This window comes from Thermobia domestica, chromosome 3 (genome assembly GCF_964235325.1).
Source record: "Thermobia domestica chromosome 3, izTheDome1.hap1.1, whole genome shotgun sequence".
In the NCBI taxonomy this organism is placed as follows: Eukaryota; Metazoa; Arthropoda; class Insecta; order Zygentoma; family Lepismatidae; genus Thermobia; species Thermobia domestica.
The window spans coordinates 4,813,104-4,832,440 of NC_137456.1; the positions used below are offsets into that span (position 1 = coordinate 4,813,104).

General features: G+C 36.6%; 3 protein-coding genes across 3 annotated transcripts; all 3 read right to left on the reverse strand.

Annotated features, from left to right (window-relative positions):
- Positions 1-523: 523 nt before the first annotated feature.
- On the reverse strand, positions 524-11,378 carry LOC145681348 (glycine receptor subunit alpha-2-like). Its single transcript, XM_081753004.1, has 3 exons — positions 11,242-11,378; positions 2,236-2,446; positions 524-763 (listed from the first exon to the last, which is right to left on the reverse strand). Exons 1-3 carry the CDS (start codon positions 11,376-11,378, stop codon positions 524-526), a joined length of 588 nt encoding a protein of 195 aa, XP_081609130.1.
- A 2,387-nt stretch (positions 11,379-13,765) lies between these two features.
- Positions 13,766-14,269, reverse strand: LOC145681349 (uncharacterized). The gene has a single exon (XM_081753005.1). The coding sequence runs from the start codon at positions 14,267-14,269 to the stop codon at positions 13,766-13,768; it is 504 nt and encodes a 167-aa protein (XP_081609131.1).
- Positions 14,270-14,583: 314 nt separating this feature from the next.
- LOC145681350 (uncharacterized) lies at positions 14,584-18,936 on the reverse strand. The gene has a single exon (XM_081753006.1). It carries the CDS (start codon positions 18,934-18,936, stop codon positions 14,584-14,586), a length of 4,353 nt encoding a protein of 1,450 aa, XP_081609132.1.
- Positions 18,937-19,337: the final 401 nt, after the last annotated feature.

Here is a 19,337-nt window from a genome sequence, read left to right on the forward strand (position 1 = left end):
AAAAATAGCATGTTTTCGTTGATCGCATTCAGAGTCAGTGAAGACATCTCGTAAGTTTAGTTTAAGATGAAAACCAAAAATGCAGATTTTTCTGCACCGTGGTGCATATTTATTGAAGTGAAAACCTAGTGTGAGAGGCATTTGTTATATCCGTGTTGAGTAGTGCTCTCAACGGGTCGGATTGAAGACCGACCTGACCCGACCCGTGACCCGAATTGACTGACCCGACCTAATAACCCGACCTGACCCGAGTGAACTGACCCGTGATCCGACCCGATTGATCTGACCCGAGCTGACCCGACCCGACAACCCGATTCGAGCTGACTCGATTGACCCGACCCGACAGCCGGACCCGAGCTGACCCTACTGACCCGACCCGACAAGCTGACCCGATTGACCCGACCCAAATAACCCGACTCGACAATCCGACCCGAGCTGATCCGACCCGTTTTAGAGCACTCGTGTTGAGTCATACTGGGCCAATGCTACTCGTGCCATTCAGTGCGTATACACCACAAATTGTTTAGAGCTGAAATGAAGGTTGTGCCATGATGTCTCGTTGCCTTTCTTCCATGTTGGTGACCCAGTAGATGATGTTGAAGATCACAAAGCTTATGGGAGAGATGATAAGAGACATTAAGTCAAGTGTTACTTCACAATTTCTGTTGAATGTGAAGCATTTCAGGTCATTACATCGAATTCCTTTGGTTTGTGCTCGTTTGTGTTGTCCTGTGTTTAGCTTGAATGGGATCTGAGGTCGAGCCTAGAATACAAGAAGTAAATATTATTCTATTAAGTGTAATAAGAATTCCCTGGCTCTTATTAGAGTGTTTTCCACAGCACTCACAAATGAAAACAAACATTAGATTATTGTAATATCAAACAAAGAATAGAATTTTGAATTTTAAAAATGCGTATTTTTTAGAGATAGCATAAAAAAATGAAATCGAATATTTCGTTTTATTGTCATTCAGACTGTGAGTTTTATTTGTTTATTTTTATTTTTATTATTATATTTCTTGTCAGAAAGAAGTAGTAAAATGGAAAAAGCAGTTCCGGGAATGTCAAAAGAGTAGAAAGGAATCTGAGGTATACAAACTCATTCAATGACAGAAAGTAGATTATTCCCATGAGTTCAGTATCGCTGACTAGTAAAAGCTGTATTTTTAGAAATATAAAACAAATGATATTAACTTATGTTTGGAGGAAAACCGGGGCATTTATAGATATGCTAAATTGACTTGACACCTAGTCTTCCGTTCCAGGCGCTGCTATTGGCTGAAGGAATTCCACTCTCTTTCGCTGAGGTTCTCTCGCTTAGCAACAGTTGAACCGTTATTGCCTGAACGTGTGGGTGTATCGAGGATGTGAGCTTTAGTTCGCATTTTTGCCACGGCTCAAGACATTTTGGCAGCACTATAGTACCGAACAATTCCCTCCAGGCAGGGGACATATGATGTACGAGGCACGTCCACAAAATAACTGTACTTGGGCTCTCGCGGGCAGAAGGAATTTGTTATTGCTATGTTGGTTACACTACCATATAGTTCAGCTCCAATACTTTCCAGTGAGTTCAATTACACGTCTGTACGACCAAAACTGTGACCTCAGTAACGTCTTTCGTGAAATGTCGATAAAATATACCGCCCAGTGCGAGATTCGCAGCGATATCCGCTATCTGGTTTTGAAGGGAAAATCTTCGTCTGAAGTTTTTAACGAGATTAAATCAGTTTATGGGGAAGGAATTATGAATCGTACAAGTGTGTTTAAGTGGTGTGAATTTAAAGACGGTCGTACTCATGTGCACGACGAGCAAACGGGTGGAAGACCGTCGATTTTGACTGATTCACGCAGTGACCTGGCGCCTTCAGACTATTATCTGTTCACCTCCCTGACGATGCACATAGGTGGGGGAAAAAGTTTCAACTGATGAGGAAATAAAGGTGGAGGTGAAGATTTGGCCAAAAAGGTGACGGCAGACTTCTTTGATCAAGGCATAAAAAAAAATTGATGCCTCGTCTCACTAAGCCTATTGAGACGGATGGTGACCACGTGGAAAAGTAGTTCACATATGTACTAATGTAACCATGTAAAAGTTTTGTTTTAATTTTTTTTGAAACCTATCTAATACACTTATTTTCTGGAAGTACCTCGTACATTCGGGACTATCTCGCCTAAACCTGGACGCCTGGGAGCCCTATTTTTGAACAAATTATTTGATATAGACTGACTTACCTTTGCCAGCCGCTGTGCCACTGAAATAATGTTGGTGTTGTACTCCTCTTGACTGTTGTGTTTTGGATTTTTCTTTTTACCCCATTGACCACGACGCCTTGTGAGAAACAGTACAATCCCATATTCGAGCAGTGCTCCAGTGACGTAACCAATGCATACAATAATCCACAGCTCTATTGGTTTGATATTCGAGGACTTCGGTAGAGATAGCCTGCAGAATAAAAAGCAGGACTTGTAAGTGGAAAATGAATGAAACTTTGAAAAACTAATAATTATATTAAAAAAGATTTTCAATCAATTTTATCTTTGCATAGTCTGAAAAGTATTGTGTCTTTTACGCACGAGATAGCGTTAGTGCCACAAACTTTAGGGTTTACAACCCGCAACGGATCAGGGCTAACGTCATTTGACAACTATCAGTTGAAGCTAATAGATATGCAAAATATGTTGGTATTCTTACAATAAGATGAAGTTTGTGCCGAGAATATGAGTAAGCTTTCCGTAAAACTATGCTAAATTTTATATTTTTATTTCGATAAAGGCGCAAATGCTGCACAAATCCATTAAAAAAAAAAAAAAAAAAAAAAACCCGCTGGTATTGGACGAGATAAGTTATCGAAAGTAACTCACAGTCATTTTCGTTCTGGAAATGTTCATGTCCAAGAGGGTTCTCGCAGTAGGTGACCAATCAGAACAGATGTGGATGAGATTCTGGCAAAAGTCGAGCAATACTATGCACATACACCAGAAGTTTCCTATGTCCATTCGTCTGTTTGTGTGATTGTTGAGAGGTACAGGTATCGGAAGAAAAACTGCAAGAAATAGCATTTTGACAAAACGAATTGAAAGAGCGAAGGCTCTCCAAGTTTATGGTTACGAAATGTAAAAATTGATAACGATCAAAAATACCTAAAGTACATGCATGAAATAAGTGAATTCATGTTAATTATTATCCGCAGAAAAATAGTTCTTGGGACAAAAGTTCCACTCAAAAACTTAAATATCAACACCAAGAACACAGAAAGAAATAGACCAAAGCGAATGAAATTGTGTATAGATATACAGTGGTAGACGTGAAACAAGGGAATACGTGTTTCCTACTTTCCTTGACAGGAGTGTATCTAGCTTCCAGCAACCGTTCTTCCAAACGACCGGAAGAAGTTTAAATTAATTACATTTTAAGCCTTAATATTGTGGTGTTAAGGTTAACTCAGACAAAATGTAGTGTTCACATGTCATTATCCTGGCATGTTTCGCCTGTGCCACGGCCGCGACCATTCACACTATGAGCGTGTGGCCCCCCTCACTCCCATTCCATTTAATTTTCCCAGTTACACTTGGCTGAAGCGGAATAAGGCTCCATGGATTATACGTTGACGCAAACTTTATGTTCTGGTTTTATCTTTCTCAACGAGTTAGCAACATTGTACAGTGGTGACTTGCAATATCTGTTGAAGGCACAAAGAAAATAAAGGTGGTAGCAACTCTATGAAAAATAGTTCTTTTAACTCCAGTCTCATCGATGTCAATCTTTATTATTTTCAGCATTTTAACTACGTAACTTTGATGGTGGATCAAAATGAAATTTGACAATGTATGTAATGTTTATGAAAAGATACTTTTCAGTAATAATCGCAGTAGGTATCAGGTGTAAGAACACAGACGCTTAGTCTAAAAGGCGCGAAGGTGCGCTTGGTGATGATGGCTACATAGACCAACCTGCATATGTTGCGTCCATCGAAAAATCTAAAAATTCTTTGAGCATCGTTGAAAATGTTGTGGATTAAGTAATATAAAAATGAAGTATGACTAAAATAAGTGTTTGAACGTGAAATCTTCATGAAACTAATGAATGTATGCAAAAGTAACGCATAATATTCAAAGTAATGAAAGACCACGACTTGTGAACAAGGAATCGATGCAGGTACAAAGTTAATTATTTTCATAGTTAAGAAGCAGCATCCAAGACGGAGCCCAAAACATGACCATTGGACAAACAATACGAACCAATAAGGAATTTCTTCACTGGGAATAACTACAAGGCCCCCCCCAAATCCATCAATTTGCAGTGCAGTGAGGTGTGGTGTGAATAAATAGCGTGTGTTGAATGCTAATACATCGTTCAAAGTAAATTCTAGCCGGCAACTACGGTGTGCTATTTTCTTTAAAGAAAGAAAGAAATCAATCTTTCATAATAAGTCCTTCGTATAAATCTCAAATAAATATCAATATGGGCTTATAGGGTGTGAGTACATGTTTGAATAAATTTCACAATAAAATATAGTAAAGTTGTACACGTAAGTAATATACATAACTTGTGTTAATTGAATAAAAGTTATTTAATGTATATGTTTTGTTTGCAATTATCTTTACCGTATTCATTACATGGATCACTATCGAAATGGTGGGTATTATATCTAAATACTTGTGTGCATTCTGTTGATGTTAGCAGGCGTGACGAGGACGGTGGGCACCCGCAGTCGCAACCTCAATCGCAGTTTAAATTGCTTCGAGATCCAACATGGAGGTCTGAGCATTCCTTATTCTAGTATTACCAGCTGCGGAGTGAACGTTTTTTCCCACTAACCACTAGAACCCACCATAAGAAAGGCGTACCGGACAAGAATCGAACCCAATAGGGTTATAAGAATTCCTTATTCAGAATGGGAACAGGTAAGAACCAAACCCTACCAGTTATAAGAATGGCATTCCCGAACAGGAACACAACCCTACCGGTTATAACACCTACCACGCTGTGCCGCTACTGCTTTCTACATCATTTGCTTTGGTTTTGGTCAACTTCGTGTCGCTTCGTGTGCTCCGAAGAAAGCCGAAGCATTGCGACCGACGAGCCGCGACCGAGCTGGTTTTTCTTCAAGGTGGCCTGTCGGGGCACGGCATATCAACTGTTAATTAAGAAAAAAAACATCCCAATGAATTTTCAAAGTCTGAAGAGAAATTTTCTGCACTACGGCACAATGTGAGAACGGGATGCTATGGTGAATTAACTTTTAGAGCACGTAGAGGAAGCAGAGAATGAGTATATCTCTCACAGACTGCGGTAGTTACAACGGTCTAGGCCAGTATATCAACCTAATTCCTATCACGACCTCCATTTTATCACATCCTCTTGCCAGCGACCCCCTTATAATTTCTGGTTTGTAATAAGGTCGTGTGGAATTTTTAATATACCTATTGCGAAGATCTCACAGAGTGTATTGGTCACAAAAGTCACGAAAATCAAGAAAAAGTCACGAAATTTAGCTTTTTGGTTACGATTTTTTAAATCTGCACAAATATAAGTAGAGACTTGAAAAGTTTTGTTTTAGGGAACGTCAAAATTCACCGCCAAAAATGTCTATCATCGGCTTTTAGACGCTACCAAATCGCAAGTAGAGCACGCTTCTGTCACATGTATGAAAATTCGACCTAATTTGCACTCAAATTTTCTCTTGAGAATGTATGGTTTGGTGAAGAAAAGGTCACGAAATTTCATTTTAGAATTTTAGTAGACACCCTCACGATATCCACCTATTTCTATGATAGTAGAATCCATGTCTTGAATATAGTGGATACAATAACTTTCCTAAAAGCGGAAGGATTAAAGCCAAATTAGGTCAGTTCATTCATATTACAAATATCGAATCCGATCCGTCATACTGTTTCAAAATGAAGTCCGTTTGAAATTTTTAAAACAATTTTGAGTCATATGATAAAAAAATAAAGTGATTCTTAATTTTGGTTACAAAAACTTGGACAATTGTTAAAAATGTTATTGACTATTTAAATTTTTGAGAGTCCTTACTTTGAGTTACCTCATATTGTTGTGAATTTGGCACATTGTTGTGTATGTGTTCAGTATAATCAAAAACAGTTTAAAGCAACTTGTTTTCATTTAAAATTTAGGAAACAAATAAAATCCTACACCAAAAATCTACCTTCATTGTTGCCAGCTTGCTGGAAAAATGATTATTCGCTTTCTCTCTCTCTCTCTCTCTCCCTCACACACGTGAACAATTCTGCAAAGAACAACAAAGAATCCTAAACAAAAGCAATCCCTTTTATTGCAGACAGAATAATTAGTCAATTGTTGATTTATCAACAAACGCACCTCAGTTTTTTTTTTTGGATTAGTGTTTTCGATTTTATTTGTATTTCAATATGTAAGTTTTATTGCACTTGTATTTTTCTGGCATTTCAATATACCGTTCTCATTACTTTCATATCGTACCTCTCTCATTTAAACAACTCTGCACCTGTTGAAAATGTTTAGTAGACCTATTTTTTGTTGTTCTCATTAAGGGTATGCTTAAAAATAAAAAAATAATGTGCCTATCACAACAAAATTAAAAATAATATTTAAAAATATTTTTCGGCATTAGATTCTAACTACATTTATCTCTTCCGCTTATCTTTGTAACCCCATGAAACCCTAGGGGTCGCGACTCCCAGGCTGAGAAACTCTGGTCTAGGCACAGGTGTATGCACTACAAACGATATCTTTGATTTTCCCTTGTTATCCCTGTATAAACATTTCATTCGCTTTCTTCTTTCTCGTTCCTTGTTATTGACACTCACTATCAGAATTTACTGGATCGTTTTGCCAAAGAAAATACGAAACACCCATGGGCGTTCGCAGAAGGGGGGGGGGTTCAATGGATCGACCGACCCTCCTGCAATCTAGTGAGTACAGGCTAATGTCCCTAAAATAAGAAGTAATTGTTCCAAATAAAAAATGTATGTATTTTTTTTAAAGAAAGAAGGATGTTTATAAAACTGGAGCTTCATATTGTTTAATACATAAAACATCTTATCTACGCATTTGCACTTGTGTGCTATTTATATATATATATTTTCTGGCATGCTCATATATATATATATATATATATATATATATATATATATATATATATATATATATATATATATATATATATACCTGATGTATCTTGAAATTGTTTTCTTTGCACACAAGAACAGATTACTTTGACCTGCTAGACCTCTTGGTGGGTCTTCTAAGTCAAATGTCAGGAAAACAAGGTAGCATTACTTACTCTTCCCAACTGACCAAAACTTCTTCGAAGAAAGAGGAGGAGACACACTCATCGTTAAAAATATGCATTATTCTCTCTCTCTCTATCTTTCAATCTCTGCGTTGCTTATATGAAATCCCTACAAACTCGTGACTTGGGTTGGGTCAAGTACAAAATTGAAAATAAATATTTGAATTCAGCGGGCGGTTTCCTATATAAATCGAACAAAGGCGTTGTTTGTGTCTTCCCAGGAGAGCAAGGACAATCACGCAAAACGGAACATCTTTAAAAATAAAGGGGGGACATGAGTTCGCTGGCTTGGGGCTGGCTCGCGCTTTTTTCTTTGTTGAAACAAGGAAAGAGACGGCCTCCCTCTCTCCTCCTCCTTACCCTATTCAAAAGCAAGACCCATAAAGTTATGACCTGCTACTTGTCATCAATAATGACTACTCGCTAATCCATATTTCAAGGTTGGGTAAATGGCCTGCCTACCAAACTTCCTTTGTATGGAATGTTATTTTCGACTGATAAAGAAGGGATGCTAATAAAGTACACCATCTGTTGCCAGTTAGGCATTATAAATTTCTATTTGTGGTAGCTAGTCAATGTTTCAAGTAAAAGAGGTCAAGTTAGTTCAGTTGAGTTCTTAACTGTGTGGAAATAGCTTGTTGATAGTTGTTTCCAATTTATTTTAATTTATGCGTGTAATTAAACTACTAGTAGCCTTTTTCTCTGCTCCGACAATCTACAGGAAAAGGAAAAACAAACAAAGATTGATATATTCTTAAACAAAACTACCTTTTCTAAAGATTTTTCTTCTGCAGTAAGTGTTGGTGCAAAAGTGGAGTTAAGTGATAGTGGGGAAGTGGAGTTATCAAATGACAGCGAAGTGAGTGTATTTTTCTCCAAATGTCCCAAATTTGATTCCACATTTTCTGACAGTGTTTTAAGTGATGTGATCAGCTATGATCCCAAAGATATTGGGAATTATGTTGATTTAAATTCCCAGGCATGTTTGTAGGACACTGTCAGGTATGATCTCCTAGTATCTTCATTGTCGCCTAGCCAAACGTATAATTTCAAACAAAATGCTGTGACTGGAAAGCGTCCTTTTCTATACAAATGGTTTAGTCAGTTTCCTTGGCTTTCATAATCTAGAAAGCTACAGGAAAGGCTATGTAGGCATTGTGTTTTATTTCGGCCACATATAAAAAGGAGATTTCAAGGGTTTTTTATTGTAACTCCATTCCAAAAGTACAATGACTTTTTTGCCTATGCTCGTTCACACGAAAAATCTGAATGGCACATCGCATCCACAGAACGTGTTCAAGCTTTTTCAAACGTTATGACTAACAAAACTTTACCTGTTGAACAGAAAGTAAACGAAGCAGCTCAGAAACAAATTGAAGAGAACAGGAAAAAGCTATAATCTATTATTGAGTCAAATTGTATTTTCTGCAACACATGACTTACCTTTGAGAAGGAAGGATTTCAATTCCGGTAATTTCTATGATATTCTCCAATTTAGGGTGGATTCTGGCGATGGTTTATTAAAACAGCACTTTAAGACTGCCGCTGAAAACGCCAGTATGTGTCAGTACGTATTCAGAATGAGCTTATATCAATTGCCGGTAATGTTTTATTCCGAAATTATATAAACCTAAGATTATGTCTTCCAAGTACTACAGCGTGCTGGCAGACGAGACAGCCAATATTGCGGGTATAGAACAATTATCGATAGGAATTCGATTTTATGACCCTAGTGAAAATAAGGTACGCGAAGACTTCATCGGATTCATTCCATTAGATGAGTTCAATGCCGAACACATTGCTAAGGCAATTCTAAAGGTTTTAGAGGAGACCAGTTTATCTGAATGTGAACTGGTTGGACAAGGCTTTGATGGCTGTTCTACCAGGGCAGAGTGTAGTAATGGAGTGCAAAGTATTATTAGGAAAAAATGTCCAAAAGCATTTTTTACTACTGCTCTACACATAAGTTAAATCTTGTTAACAAATTGTGTCCCGTTTCCGACAAACGCAACACCGTCGACACTGTTAAAGATATCATTACTTTCTTTTGTGAAAGCCCATTAAGAAGGAAACTTATTGCTAGCATTCCCCTCCTTTCAGATACTAGATGGACTTCTAAATACAATAGCATAAGAATATTTTCTGAACACTTCGTTCAAATAATGCGTGCATAAGAAGACTTAACGCAATGCTTATATCCTTTTCTGTACAGGATCTACAGGCAGTTTCATAGTTTCTTTGGTAATTATCAGTAATTATTCTTCCTATCTTGAGTCAGTGGCGCAAATTTTACAAGGAATCCAGTTGAACTTAATGGCAGCAAAGTCTCATATCAATGAGTTGATTAAATCACAGCGTAAACGCAGAACAAACTTTGCAAGCGATTTTCCAAAAGTGCAATAGTGTAGCGAAAGAACTTGATATTCACTTAACAGTTCCAAGAACTTCGTCTCGGCAAGTTCATCGTGCTAATTCCCCTTCTACTTGCACAGAATATTCTCGCAGAGCAATTTTTGTCCCATACATCGATTCTTTTTTACAGTCACTAAATAACAGATTTTCTTAGGATAATAGTCCAGGTTTCTCTCTGTTTGCATTACATCCATTCGAGATGAGAAATCTTTTTAAGTCTCAGTTCTTGCAGAAGATGGAAGAAGTAAGCCGAACGTACAAGATAGAAAATTTAATTTCTCAGGCAGAATGCTGGTTTGATTTGTGGAGACATAGAAATCTGGATTCTGCCAATTTAGAAAAAAAATCACTCTTTTCAACTTGATGGACAATCTACATTTTACCCAGCAATGAAAGAGGCAATTCAAATTTCTATTACACTTCCTGTTACAACTTGTGCCGTTGAAAGAAGTTTTAGTATATTAAGGAGTGTTAAAACTTGGTTAAGATCTACCATGTCTGAAGAACGATTAACAGGATTATGCATGATGAGTCTCCATCGAGAAACTGTACAAAAGAACAAAACAGGATTTATATCTGCTGCGTTGATAAAAGTTGATGTTGCTCTTATATGAATAAAACGTATTTCCATTTGACTCAAAGTGCATATGTCATTTTGACTTGTTAAATAACAAGAGAAAGAAAGAAATATTTTAAAAGGTTGTGCTACAAAAATTTTGAAGTAGTCTGTACAATCTTGGTGTACAATGTATATAGAGCAATTGTATGTAATCCATTTTGTCATCTAATTTCATTTCGTATTTGTCTTTCGTAGTTTTACAATAATAATAGTATCATCAAAATAAATAATATTTTCATGTTTTGTAGTAATAGTAAAGAGAAAATGCTACTAAAAGAAAGCAGGTGTGTCATTTTAGATCATTTCATATTTGGTTTAGGAGGAGAGGAGAGGAAGGCCCCCACCGACATAAGATTTTCACTGGTTTTACTAGTATATTAGTAGACAGTTGAGTAAAGTATATTGTTTCTCAAACTCAGGGAGAGGGAATTGTCCTCTGCCCCCTAAACGACGCCCCTGAAAGGGTCGTGACTTCTTTTTCGAAAATACGGGAGCACATTAAGTGGTTAAATATCTTTCTCAATCCTCCAGACCACAGTTACTTCTATTTTTATCTTTCTCATAATAATAATAATAATAATAATAATAATAATAATAATAATAATAATAATAATAATAATAATAATAATAATAATAATAATATTCTGGGATGTATGCAACATATTAAACTTTATAGGGCTTGGAGTTTCTGTAATCTGAATTCCAACAAGACAAAAATCATATAATAGCAAGCTAATCTTTTTGACCCCCCCCCTGTGAAATTTTCTACGGACGCCTCTGGAAACACCGTCCCTCTTTATATCTCTTAACGCTTTTTATTTACGTTGTCTAATAGAAATACTGGAAGCAAATTCGTATAATGTAGTTCGTCCTTGTCTGTTTATGAATACATTTGTTTTAAAAGTCCCTTACTTGAGTGAGTTGAACATGGTGACCAGAGTCAGAAGGGTAGTAACCATCAACACCATTCTTCCAGGAACAATGTCTGGAGGGACCAGAAAGCTCCCCCAGGAAATAAACACCATCAGTCCACTGGGGAAATACGTCATTATGATGTAGTTCTTCAGATGTCTGTAGAATGATACTTCAAGCTGCATTATGCTTGGGGCCGATTTCGCTGAAAGTAGAAGTGACTGGAGTTATTATTTTTTTTTAAATAGTGTGTAGCAGCGAATCTGGTGATTAATAATACACCGTAAAAAAAATTTTTTTTAAAAATATTACTATACTGTTAAAATTTATACTAAATGAAATTACAATTCTTACAATTTGTAATCTTGTCCCAGTTAAAAAAGTTATAAGTAATCGTTACGATTAAAAATAACCATAACAGGGTTTAAAAATTACATTCTGCTTCACAGACTTAATTAGTCTTTTGATTAGAATCTCTGTAGGGTTTTTCTTACACGTTCTCAACAGTTTTTCCAGCATCTCCAGGTAATAATGCCAATTCAAAGTCTCATCTGGTGCTTAGTGAAGCCATGATTGATATAATATAAAAGAACTCGATTTAGTCGTGCACACCTTTTAGTTAGCGATTGTAACGTATATAGGAACCACCATCTAAAATGTAACGATTAGAACTTATTATTCTTATATTTTACATTACATTCAGCCCACAGTTTGCGTGATTTTCAAAATATGTCAACAAGATCGAATTTCATAAAATCAAACACACCACATTGAATCACTATTACCTATTTATTGTCAAGACTCCATGAATTATACTTTTCCTTTTCGGTTGTCATACCAACGTTTTAATAAACAACTATGCCTGCTCTTATTCGAGTGATAAGCTTCCTCGTCGATATACGCAACTTTGGCGTGAGAGATTTGGGTTTGATTACCGGCGGAAATCATGTGGTTCGGAATCCACGTTAAACTGTAGGTCCACATTTCACATAGCGTCAATGATGTTAAACTTCAAATCAATTGATTATTTCAATACTGACCCCAATATTGATCGTTCCGAACAACATCGTTAACTTTTGCTTTATTTTCTTGACGTATTGTTCCTGTGATTGGACAGCCCGTTCTTTTCTCGTCTTTAATGTTCTCCGATCGCATGGTGAAACGTTTGTGTCACTCAAATATACGCACATGTATATATATGTACACCACATTATTACCTACGACCATGGGCGTCCGAAAAAAAATTTTCTAGGCGGGGACTCATCTCCTTGATTGCTATATTACATTTGGTACCTTTTTTTTTACTTGTATTAAGAAATTCTTAAGAAATTTAATACATTTTAGTGAGTCGGGTCCCACCCTGCCCCCTTGCGACACAAGCTTTGAGTAGTTTCTTTTTTTAATTTCAGTGTAATGTGCTGTTCGAGTTCCATTTAGCATCTTGTTTTAGCAACATTTTCACCATCAGTCACTGATCACACGATAACTACGAGCAACAGCAGTTCCGAAGTTCTAATGTCAATTTCTCGAAGCTTCAAGATTGCTCCCAGCGTTTTTGCTCCTCACTTCTGCAAATATATTTCCAATAGAGATGCAAATTTCCTTTCTTTTAACTACTGTAGATCCAATATATACGAAGTTGTTACGTTGTACCTTTTTGTGAGTAAATATTGTATTTCGACAATTTTCAAAGAAAAATGCGACCGATTTGTTTTATTCGAGAAAGATAAATTTATCTATATTCATTTTTCGAAATGAAGGTTTGATTGAGAAAGTTGGATAAGTACAAACGGAAAGAGGCATACTCTGAGACTGATGCATTTTTGACTTCTATGTATAAAGTTGCATTTTGTACTGTACACCCGGATGGTGAAAATTTCTGTCCATTGACATATTACTGTGAAGCATGATAGCGTCTCTGCAAAAACTTGATTAATCCAATATGAATGAAATAACAACCGGAAGCAAGAGACTTCTTTTTGTTTACGTGAACAGTCGATATGGAAATGCATTTAGCCAGAAGACAACTGCAGGGGAAAATAAGTTTCGTAAGTGTTTATGCTTATGTTCTTAAATATTCGCCATTTACTTAACTGGTAATGGACTGTCTTCTAACAATGGAAACTTCCAATACTTGTTTTTAGTTTTTATTGTACCTTACTAATTGCTGGTTTTCAACTAACACTTAAAATAAACCACAAAGTACATATAACAACTGCACTGTGTTCATTGCACTTAAATAACAAACTTAACTTTAAAATTATGGAAGAAATGTTCGTGCCTCGTGCCTTATGCACCGTCTCTCTTCAAAACTTTCCATCTTGAATAACAAATGAAATCTAAATTTCGTAGATACAGTGTTTCCAGTTCTTAAAAAATATTACTACATAATATAAGACTTAACATGCCGCCCGCCAAAAAAGGGCTAGTGACCTTTTTTTTTTAAAAAAGAAAACAAAACTTTACATAACAACAAATAAAATAGACTAAAACAGGAAATAAATATACTTTAACATGAATGGCATTACGATTCATCATTATTTGGTAAAACACAAAGTCCTCTAATTGAGCGTTTATATAAACCATTGGAAGTTTTAACAGTAGCCACTCGAACCAAACCGTCAGGTCCAGAATGCACTTCAGTGATGACTCCCAATTTCCACGATAGAGGAGGTAGCTTATCTTCTTTGAGAACCACCAATTGACCTGGCTGTATGTTGGCACAGCTTCTCTTCCACTTATTTCTTCCTTGTAGTTGTGACAAATATTCCATATACCATCTTCTCCATAACTGTTGAAATTGTTGTTGGATCCTTTGCCATCTTTGAATTGAACTAATCTTCTCCTGATGTAAGTCACATTCTGGTAGTGCTGTCAATGGTTGACCAATAAGAAAATGACCAGGAGTTAATGCTACTGGATCATTAGGATCATTGGATAATGCTACAAGAGGTCTCGAATTTAAGCAAGCTTCTATTTGTGTGATTAATGTTGTTAATTCTTCAAACGTGAAATATGACATTCCCATGACTCTCCTTAAGTGGTATTTAAAGGACTTAACTGCAGCCTCCCAAAGACCACCGAAGTTGGGCGAATATGGCGGAATAAAATGCCATTGGATTCCTTCAGTAGTTGCAAAATTCTTAATCCTTTCTTGATGGTCAGCTGTATGCAACAACTTTGCGACTTTTTGAAGTTCCTTGTTGGCACCAATGAACGTAGTTCCATTGTCGCTATAGATATGCTTGCATTTACCTCGACGAGATATGAATCTTCTCAAAGCAGCTAAAAATGCCTGACTAGTAAGATCACTCACAACTTCGAGATGGATAGCCTTTGTTGCTAAACACACAAACACTGCAATGTAGCACTTGACCTTTGTTTTTGACTTTCTGGTACCAGTTTTGATGTAAATAGGATGTCAATTCCAGAATTTGTGAAAGGTCTTGTTAGTTCTACTCTATGTTTTGGTAGTTGCCCCATTAATTGTTCTGGTCCAGACGCCTTTAATCTTTGACATGTAATACACATTCTAATAACCTTCTTGATGGCATTTTTACCATTAGGTATCCAATACCTTTGCCTTAGTGATGCTAGCATTAACTGACATCCAGAATGTAGCAATCGCCTGTGTTCATTTTCTATAATTAGTCTTGTCAGGTGATGATCTGGTGGTAGAATAATTTGATGTTTAGTATCAAATTCAAGTTCAGACATCTTTAATCTTCCACCAACTCTTAGTAATTGTTGATCACATATGAAAGGATTGAGAGACAAGAGTTTGCTCTTATTACTAACTCTTCCACTTTCTTTAAGATCAGCTATTTCCTTAGCATAAACTGGATTCTGAACTTCTCGTGTTAGTCTGATTAAAACTTCTTCAATTTCTTCCAAAGTAAGAGCGTCTACATTTCTTCTTGATGCTTCTACTTTAGCATTCTTGGAAAACCGCATACAATAAGCCAAGACTCTCTGAAGTTTGTTCAAAGTAGAGAATCTTTCGATCATACTATTATCTTGAGTTGTCACTAAGTAACTTGATTTTAATTTCTTCTGTTCAGGAATCTCTCTGAGTGGGGCAGGCTCCGTCTTAGGCCAATCAAGTGAAGAACACTGTAACCATTGAGGACCGTTCCACCACAAACTATTATGTATTAACTTGTCAGGGCTTGTTCCTCTTGATATAATATCCGCAGGATTGTCACTTGAAGCGACGTGTCTCCATTCTCCTCCCACTTCTTGTACCTCAACAACTCGATTGCCAACAAATGTTTTCCATCTATTTGGACTTGCCCTTAACCATGCTAAGACCACCATAGAATCTATCCACATGTATACCTGGGATATTCGTTGTTTTAATGCCTTAGTTACCTTCTTGACAAGTTTTGATGACAACACTGCTGCACATAACTCTAAGCGAGGCAGGGAAATCTTTATGGGCGCCACTTTGGACTTAACACATAATAGCTTCGAAGTAACTTGACCATCCTTGTTGACAGATCTTAAATACACACATGTTCCATAAGCCTTTTCTGAAGCGTCTGAGAAAGCGTGAACTTGAATGTCTATCAAGGTACCCGACTGAAGAACCATTCTGTCTGCACTGATATCTGATAATGAAGGAATAAATTCAAGTACTGTCTTGCATCTTTGCTGTAGTTCTTTAGGAAGTGTTTCATCCCACTCCAATCCTGCTTGCCACAGATCTTGAAGAATTATCTTACATACGATTGTTATTGGACTAACAATTCCCAACGGATCAAAGATTGAAGCAATAATAAACAACATCTTGCGTTTTGTTAAATTATTATTCGACCTTTGATTTAGAGTGAATCCATTCATCACTTGAAGTTGATCAGTTGCTGGATGCCAAAGTAATCCTAATGTTTTGACTTGACCCTTATCGTCTAAGCGTAATGGAAGTTGTGTTTCTCTCAATTCTTCAGAGATGGATTCCAATAATTCAGTACTGTTGGAACACCACTTTCTTAGCAAAAAACCACCCTTTTGTAGCATTTGTATTAATTCGTCCTTTATCATTAAAGCTTCCTCCAAACTTTCAACCCCTGAAATACAATCGTCAATATAGAAGTCATTCTTGAGAATTTGTGCTGCCTTCGGATATTCACAAGCTTCTTCTGCACTTAATTGCTGGAGACACCGAGTAGCAAGGAAAGGCGCTGAGGCTGTTCCGTATGTGACTGTCTTTAATTCATATACCTTAATGGGTTCTTCTTCTGATCTTCTCCACAAGATCTTCTGGAATTTACAGTCACGCTCATCAATCAAAATCTGTCGATACATCTTCTCTATATCTGCAGTAAAAGCTATAGGGTAGGTGCGAAATCTTAATATAATTGACTGCAAATCATCTTGCACAGTTGGACCAACTTTGAGAACATCGTTCAGTGAAATGCCACTAGTTGAGCATGCGGATGCATCAAATACTACTCTAGTCTGCGTAGTAGTACTAGCTTCCTTAATAACTGGATGATGAGGCAAGTAATATCCTTGAGTAATATTAGAGCTGCCTTCCGCTTCCTTCATATGTTCCAAAGCTTCATACTCTTCAAGGAATGCGACATAATCTGTGCGTAACTTGGGGCATCTATTTAACCTTTTCTCTAGTTGTTGTAAACGCTGAACAGCTGTCTTATAAGAATCACCTAACTGGGTCACTTCTTGTTTGAATGGCAATCTCACTATAAAGCGTCCTGTTGAATGTCTTCTAGTGTTTGCGATAAAATGTTCTTCGCACTCCCTTTCTTCTTTGGATAGAGGAGTTTCTTGAATATCTTCTATTTTCCAAAACTTCTGCAGCTGATGGCTTAAATCATAGTTGTTGTGCAAAAAGAATGTTCGATGTTCTGGCGTGAAGTTGTTGTGCTTTGGCATCTGATATTGTCCTGAAACTATCCATCCTAACTTTGTATTTTGGAGAACTGGAAATGCTCCTGGACGCACCTGTTGTCCTGCTTTGAGTAGACTAAAGAAAATTCCAGCACCTAACAACAAATCAATCTTACCAGACTTGTTGAAGTTAGGATCCGCTAACTGTAAATTCGGTGGAAAGTTCCATTCTTTAATGTCAATATCAGCATCAGGTAAATTTCCCGCTATTTTGGGCAATACAAAACACTCAACATCTACACTAAAATCACTTACAGCAGAGAATACTTGTAACTTACTTCCGTATTTAATGTTGCAACTTACATTATTAATACCTTGTACAGGAACATTGATAGGAAATTTCTTTAATTTTAACCTTTGAATGAGAGATTCTGTTGCAAAATGAGATTGGGAACAACTATCAAGCAAAGCTCTAACCATATGAAATTTACCATTGCAATCTTTAACTTGAACAACTGCAGTTGAAAGTAAAACACGCACATTACTTTTAGGCTTCACAGAGCAATAAGTACTAGTATTAACAACTTCCTGCCCTTGAGACATTGACTTTTCTCCTATAGGTTCCGTAACAGAATCATTTTCAACACTGGCAGCATGATTAGGCTGTGATTTCTTAAAATCACTATGCAATAACGTGTGATGCTTGAGATTACATATTTTGCATGCACTTAGCGAACAATCTTTCGCTACATGGTTGACAACTTTCAAACAATTAGAACAAAGTTTGTTCTGTTTCGCAAAACTTAATCTTTTGGATACACTTAATTTCTGAAACTCATTACACTTGTGTAACGCATGACTTTGTTGACAAAACGAACACAAAACATTAGTACTCACATAAGATTGTCTAGCATTTTTTACATCCTTAACAACATTAGATTTACTGACATGCAACTTTGATTGTGTAGACTTTACCAATTCTAAGGCCTGGCATTTATTTTCTAAAAAGACATAAAGTTCTTCTAAACTAGCAAACTGTTCCCTATTTGTTTGATTTTCAAAGTCTTTACGTGTTTGTTCATCTAGATTTTCCAAAACTAGGTGCGATAACAATATATCCTCCAGAGGAGTATCTAACTGTAACGCCTTAAGTGCATTTACATTACTTAGAGTTTGATTTAATAATGTCCTTAAGTCCGCCACTGAATCTTTACTGACAGTCGGTAATGAAAACAATGCCTTTACAGGAGCAGTTGCTATTAGCTTTGGATTATTATACCTTTTGCATATCATTTCCCAAGCAAGTTTGAAATTTTCACCTGTCACTGGTATATTCGCGACTAATTTGCTTGCTTCACCTGATAATGAGGACAACAAATAATGAAATCTTTGAATATCATCTAAACTTTGATTGTTTACAACCAAAGTACTGAATGTATCATGAAAATGTCTGAAATCTATAACTTGACCTTTAAATGTTGGTAGCTTTATGACTGGTAATTTTAGACACCCTGTATTCGCGGTTGAATCACCTGATGAACTTCTATTGCTACTACTAGCCTTCTCAGCTGTTTTAACAATTGACGTCATTTTTGCAAGAGTATCGTAGTAAGTGGCTTCAAACAGCTCTCTATCCTGTGTATATTCATCGTTTTCGTCCTTTAATTCAAGCTGTTTTTGCACTTCATCATATTCTTTGAATACATTAGGTAAACGTGCACACCTAACTTTAATTTGCATTACATCACCGTCTGCTCCAAATTGTTCAACAAATGCTTTCATTCTTGTAAGGGAAGCTTTAGCTAGGCCTCTTGCCTTTATAAGAGAATTAGTATTTGAATCCATTGCTTGTGATATATCTACCTGAAGTCCTTATAACAACAGACCTTTACACAAGTAAAAGAAACAAAAACATATACTTAGCTACGTGACTGCTACATTGCGCCTTTGTTTTTCTTCAGATTGCAATGCACAGCTGAATGCGTAGGCGCGTACGTGATAAGTCCACTAGGTCAATTTTGCTTCTGATTCTTAACACTCACTGTCTTTACACACACACATAGTCAATATGAATGTTTGAATGATTCACTTATTCTTTTTCTTGGCACAACACTTCCTCCATTCGGCACTGGAGGAACCAAAAAAACTGTTTATGTTTATGTTCTTAAATATTCGCCATTTACTTAACTGGTAATGGACTGTCTTCTAACAATGGAAACTTCCAATACTTGTTTTTAGTTTTTATT

Coding starts and splice junctions, on each gene's coding strand:
- LOC145681348 (XM_081753004.1), bottom strand. CDS start 11,378: ATGACGTATTTCCCCAGTGGACTGATGGTGTTTATTTCCTGGGGGAGC. Junction 2,447..11,241: donor ACCATGTTCAACTCACTCAA/GTAAGGGACTTT, acceptor TTTATTCTGCAG/GCTATCTCTACCGAAGTCCT. Junction 764..2,235: donor TGGCACAGCGGCTGGCAAAG/GTAAGTCAGTCT, acceptor CTTGTATTCTAG/GCTCGACCTCAGATCCCATT.
- LOC145681349 (XM_081753005.1), bottom strand. CDS start 14,269: ATGGGAATGTCATATTTCACGTTTGAAGAATTAACAACATTAATCACA.
- LOC145681350 (XM_081753006.1), bottom strand. CDS start 18,936: ATGGATTCAAATACTAATTCTCTTATAAAGGCAAGAGGCCTAGCTAAA.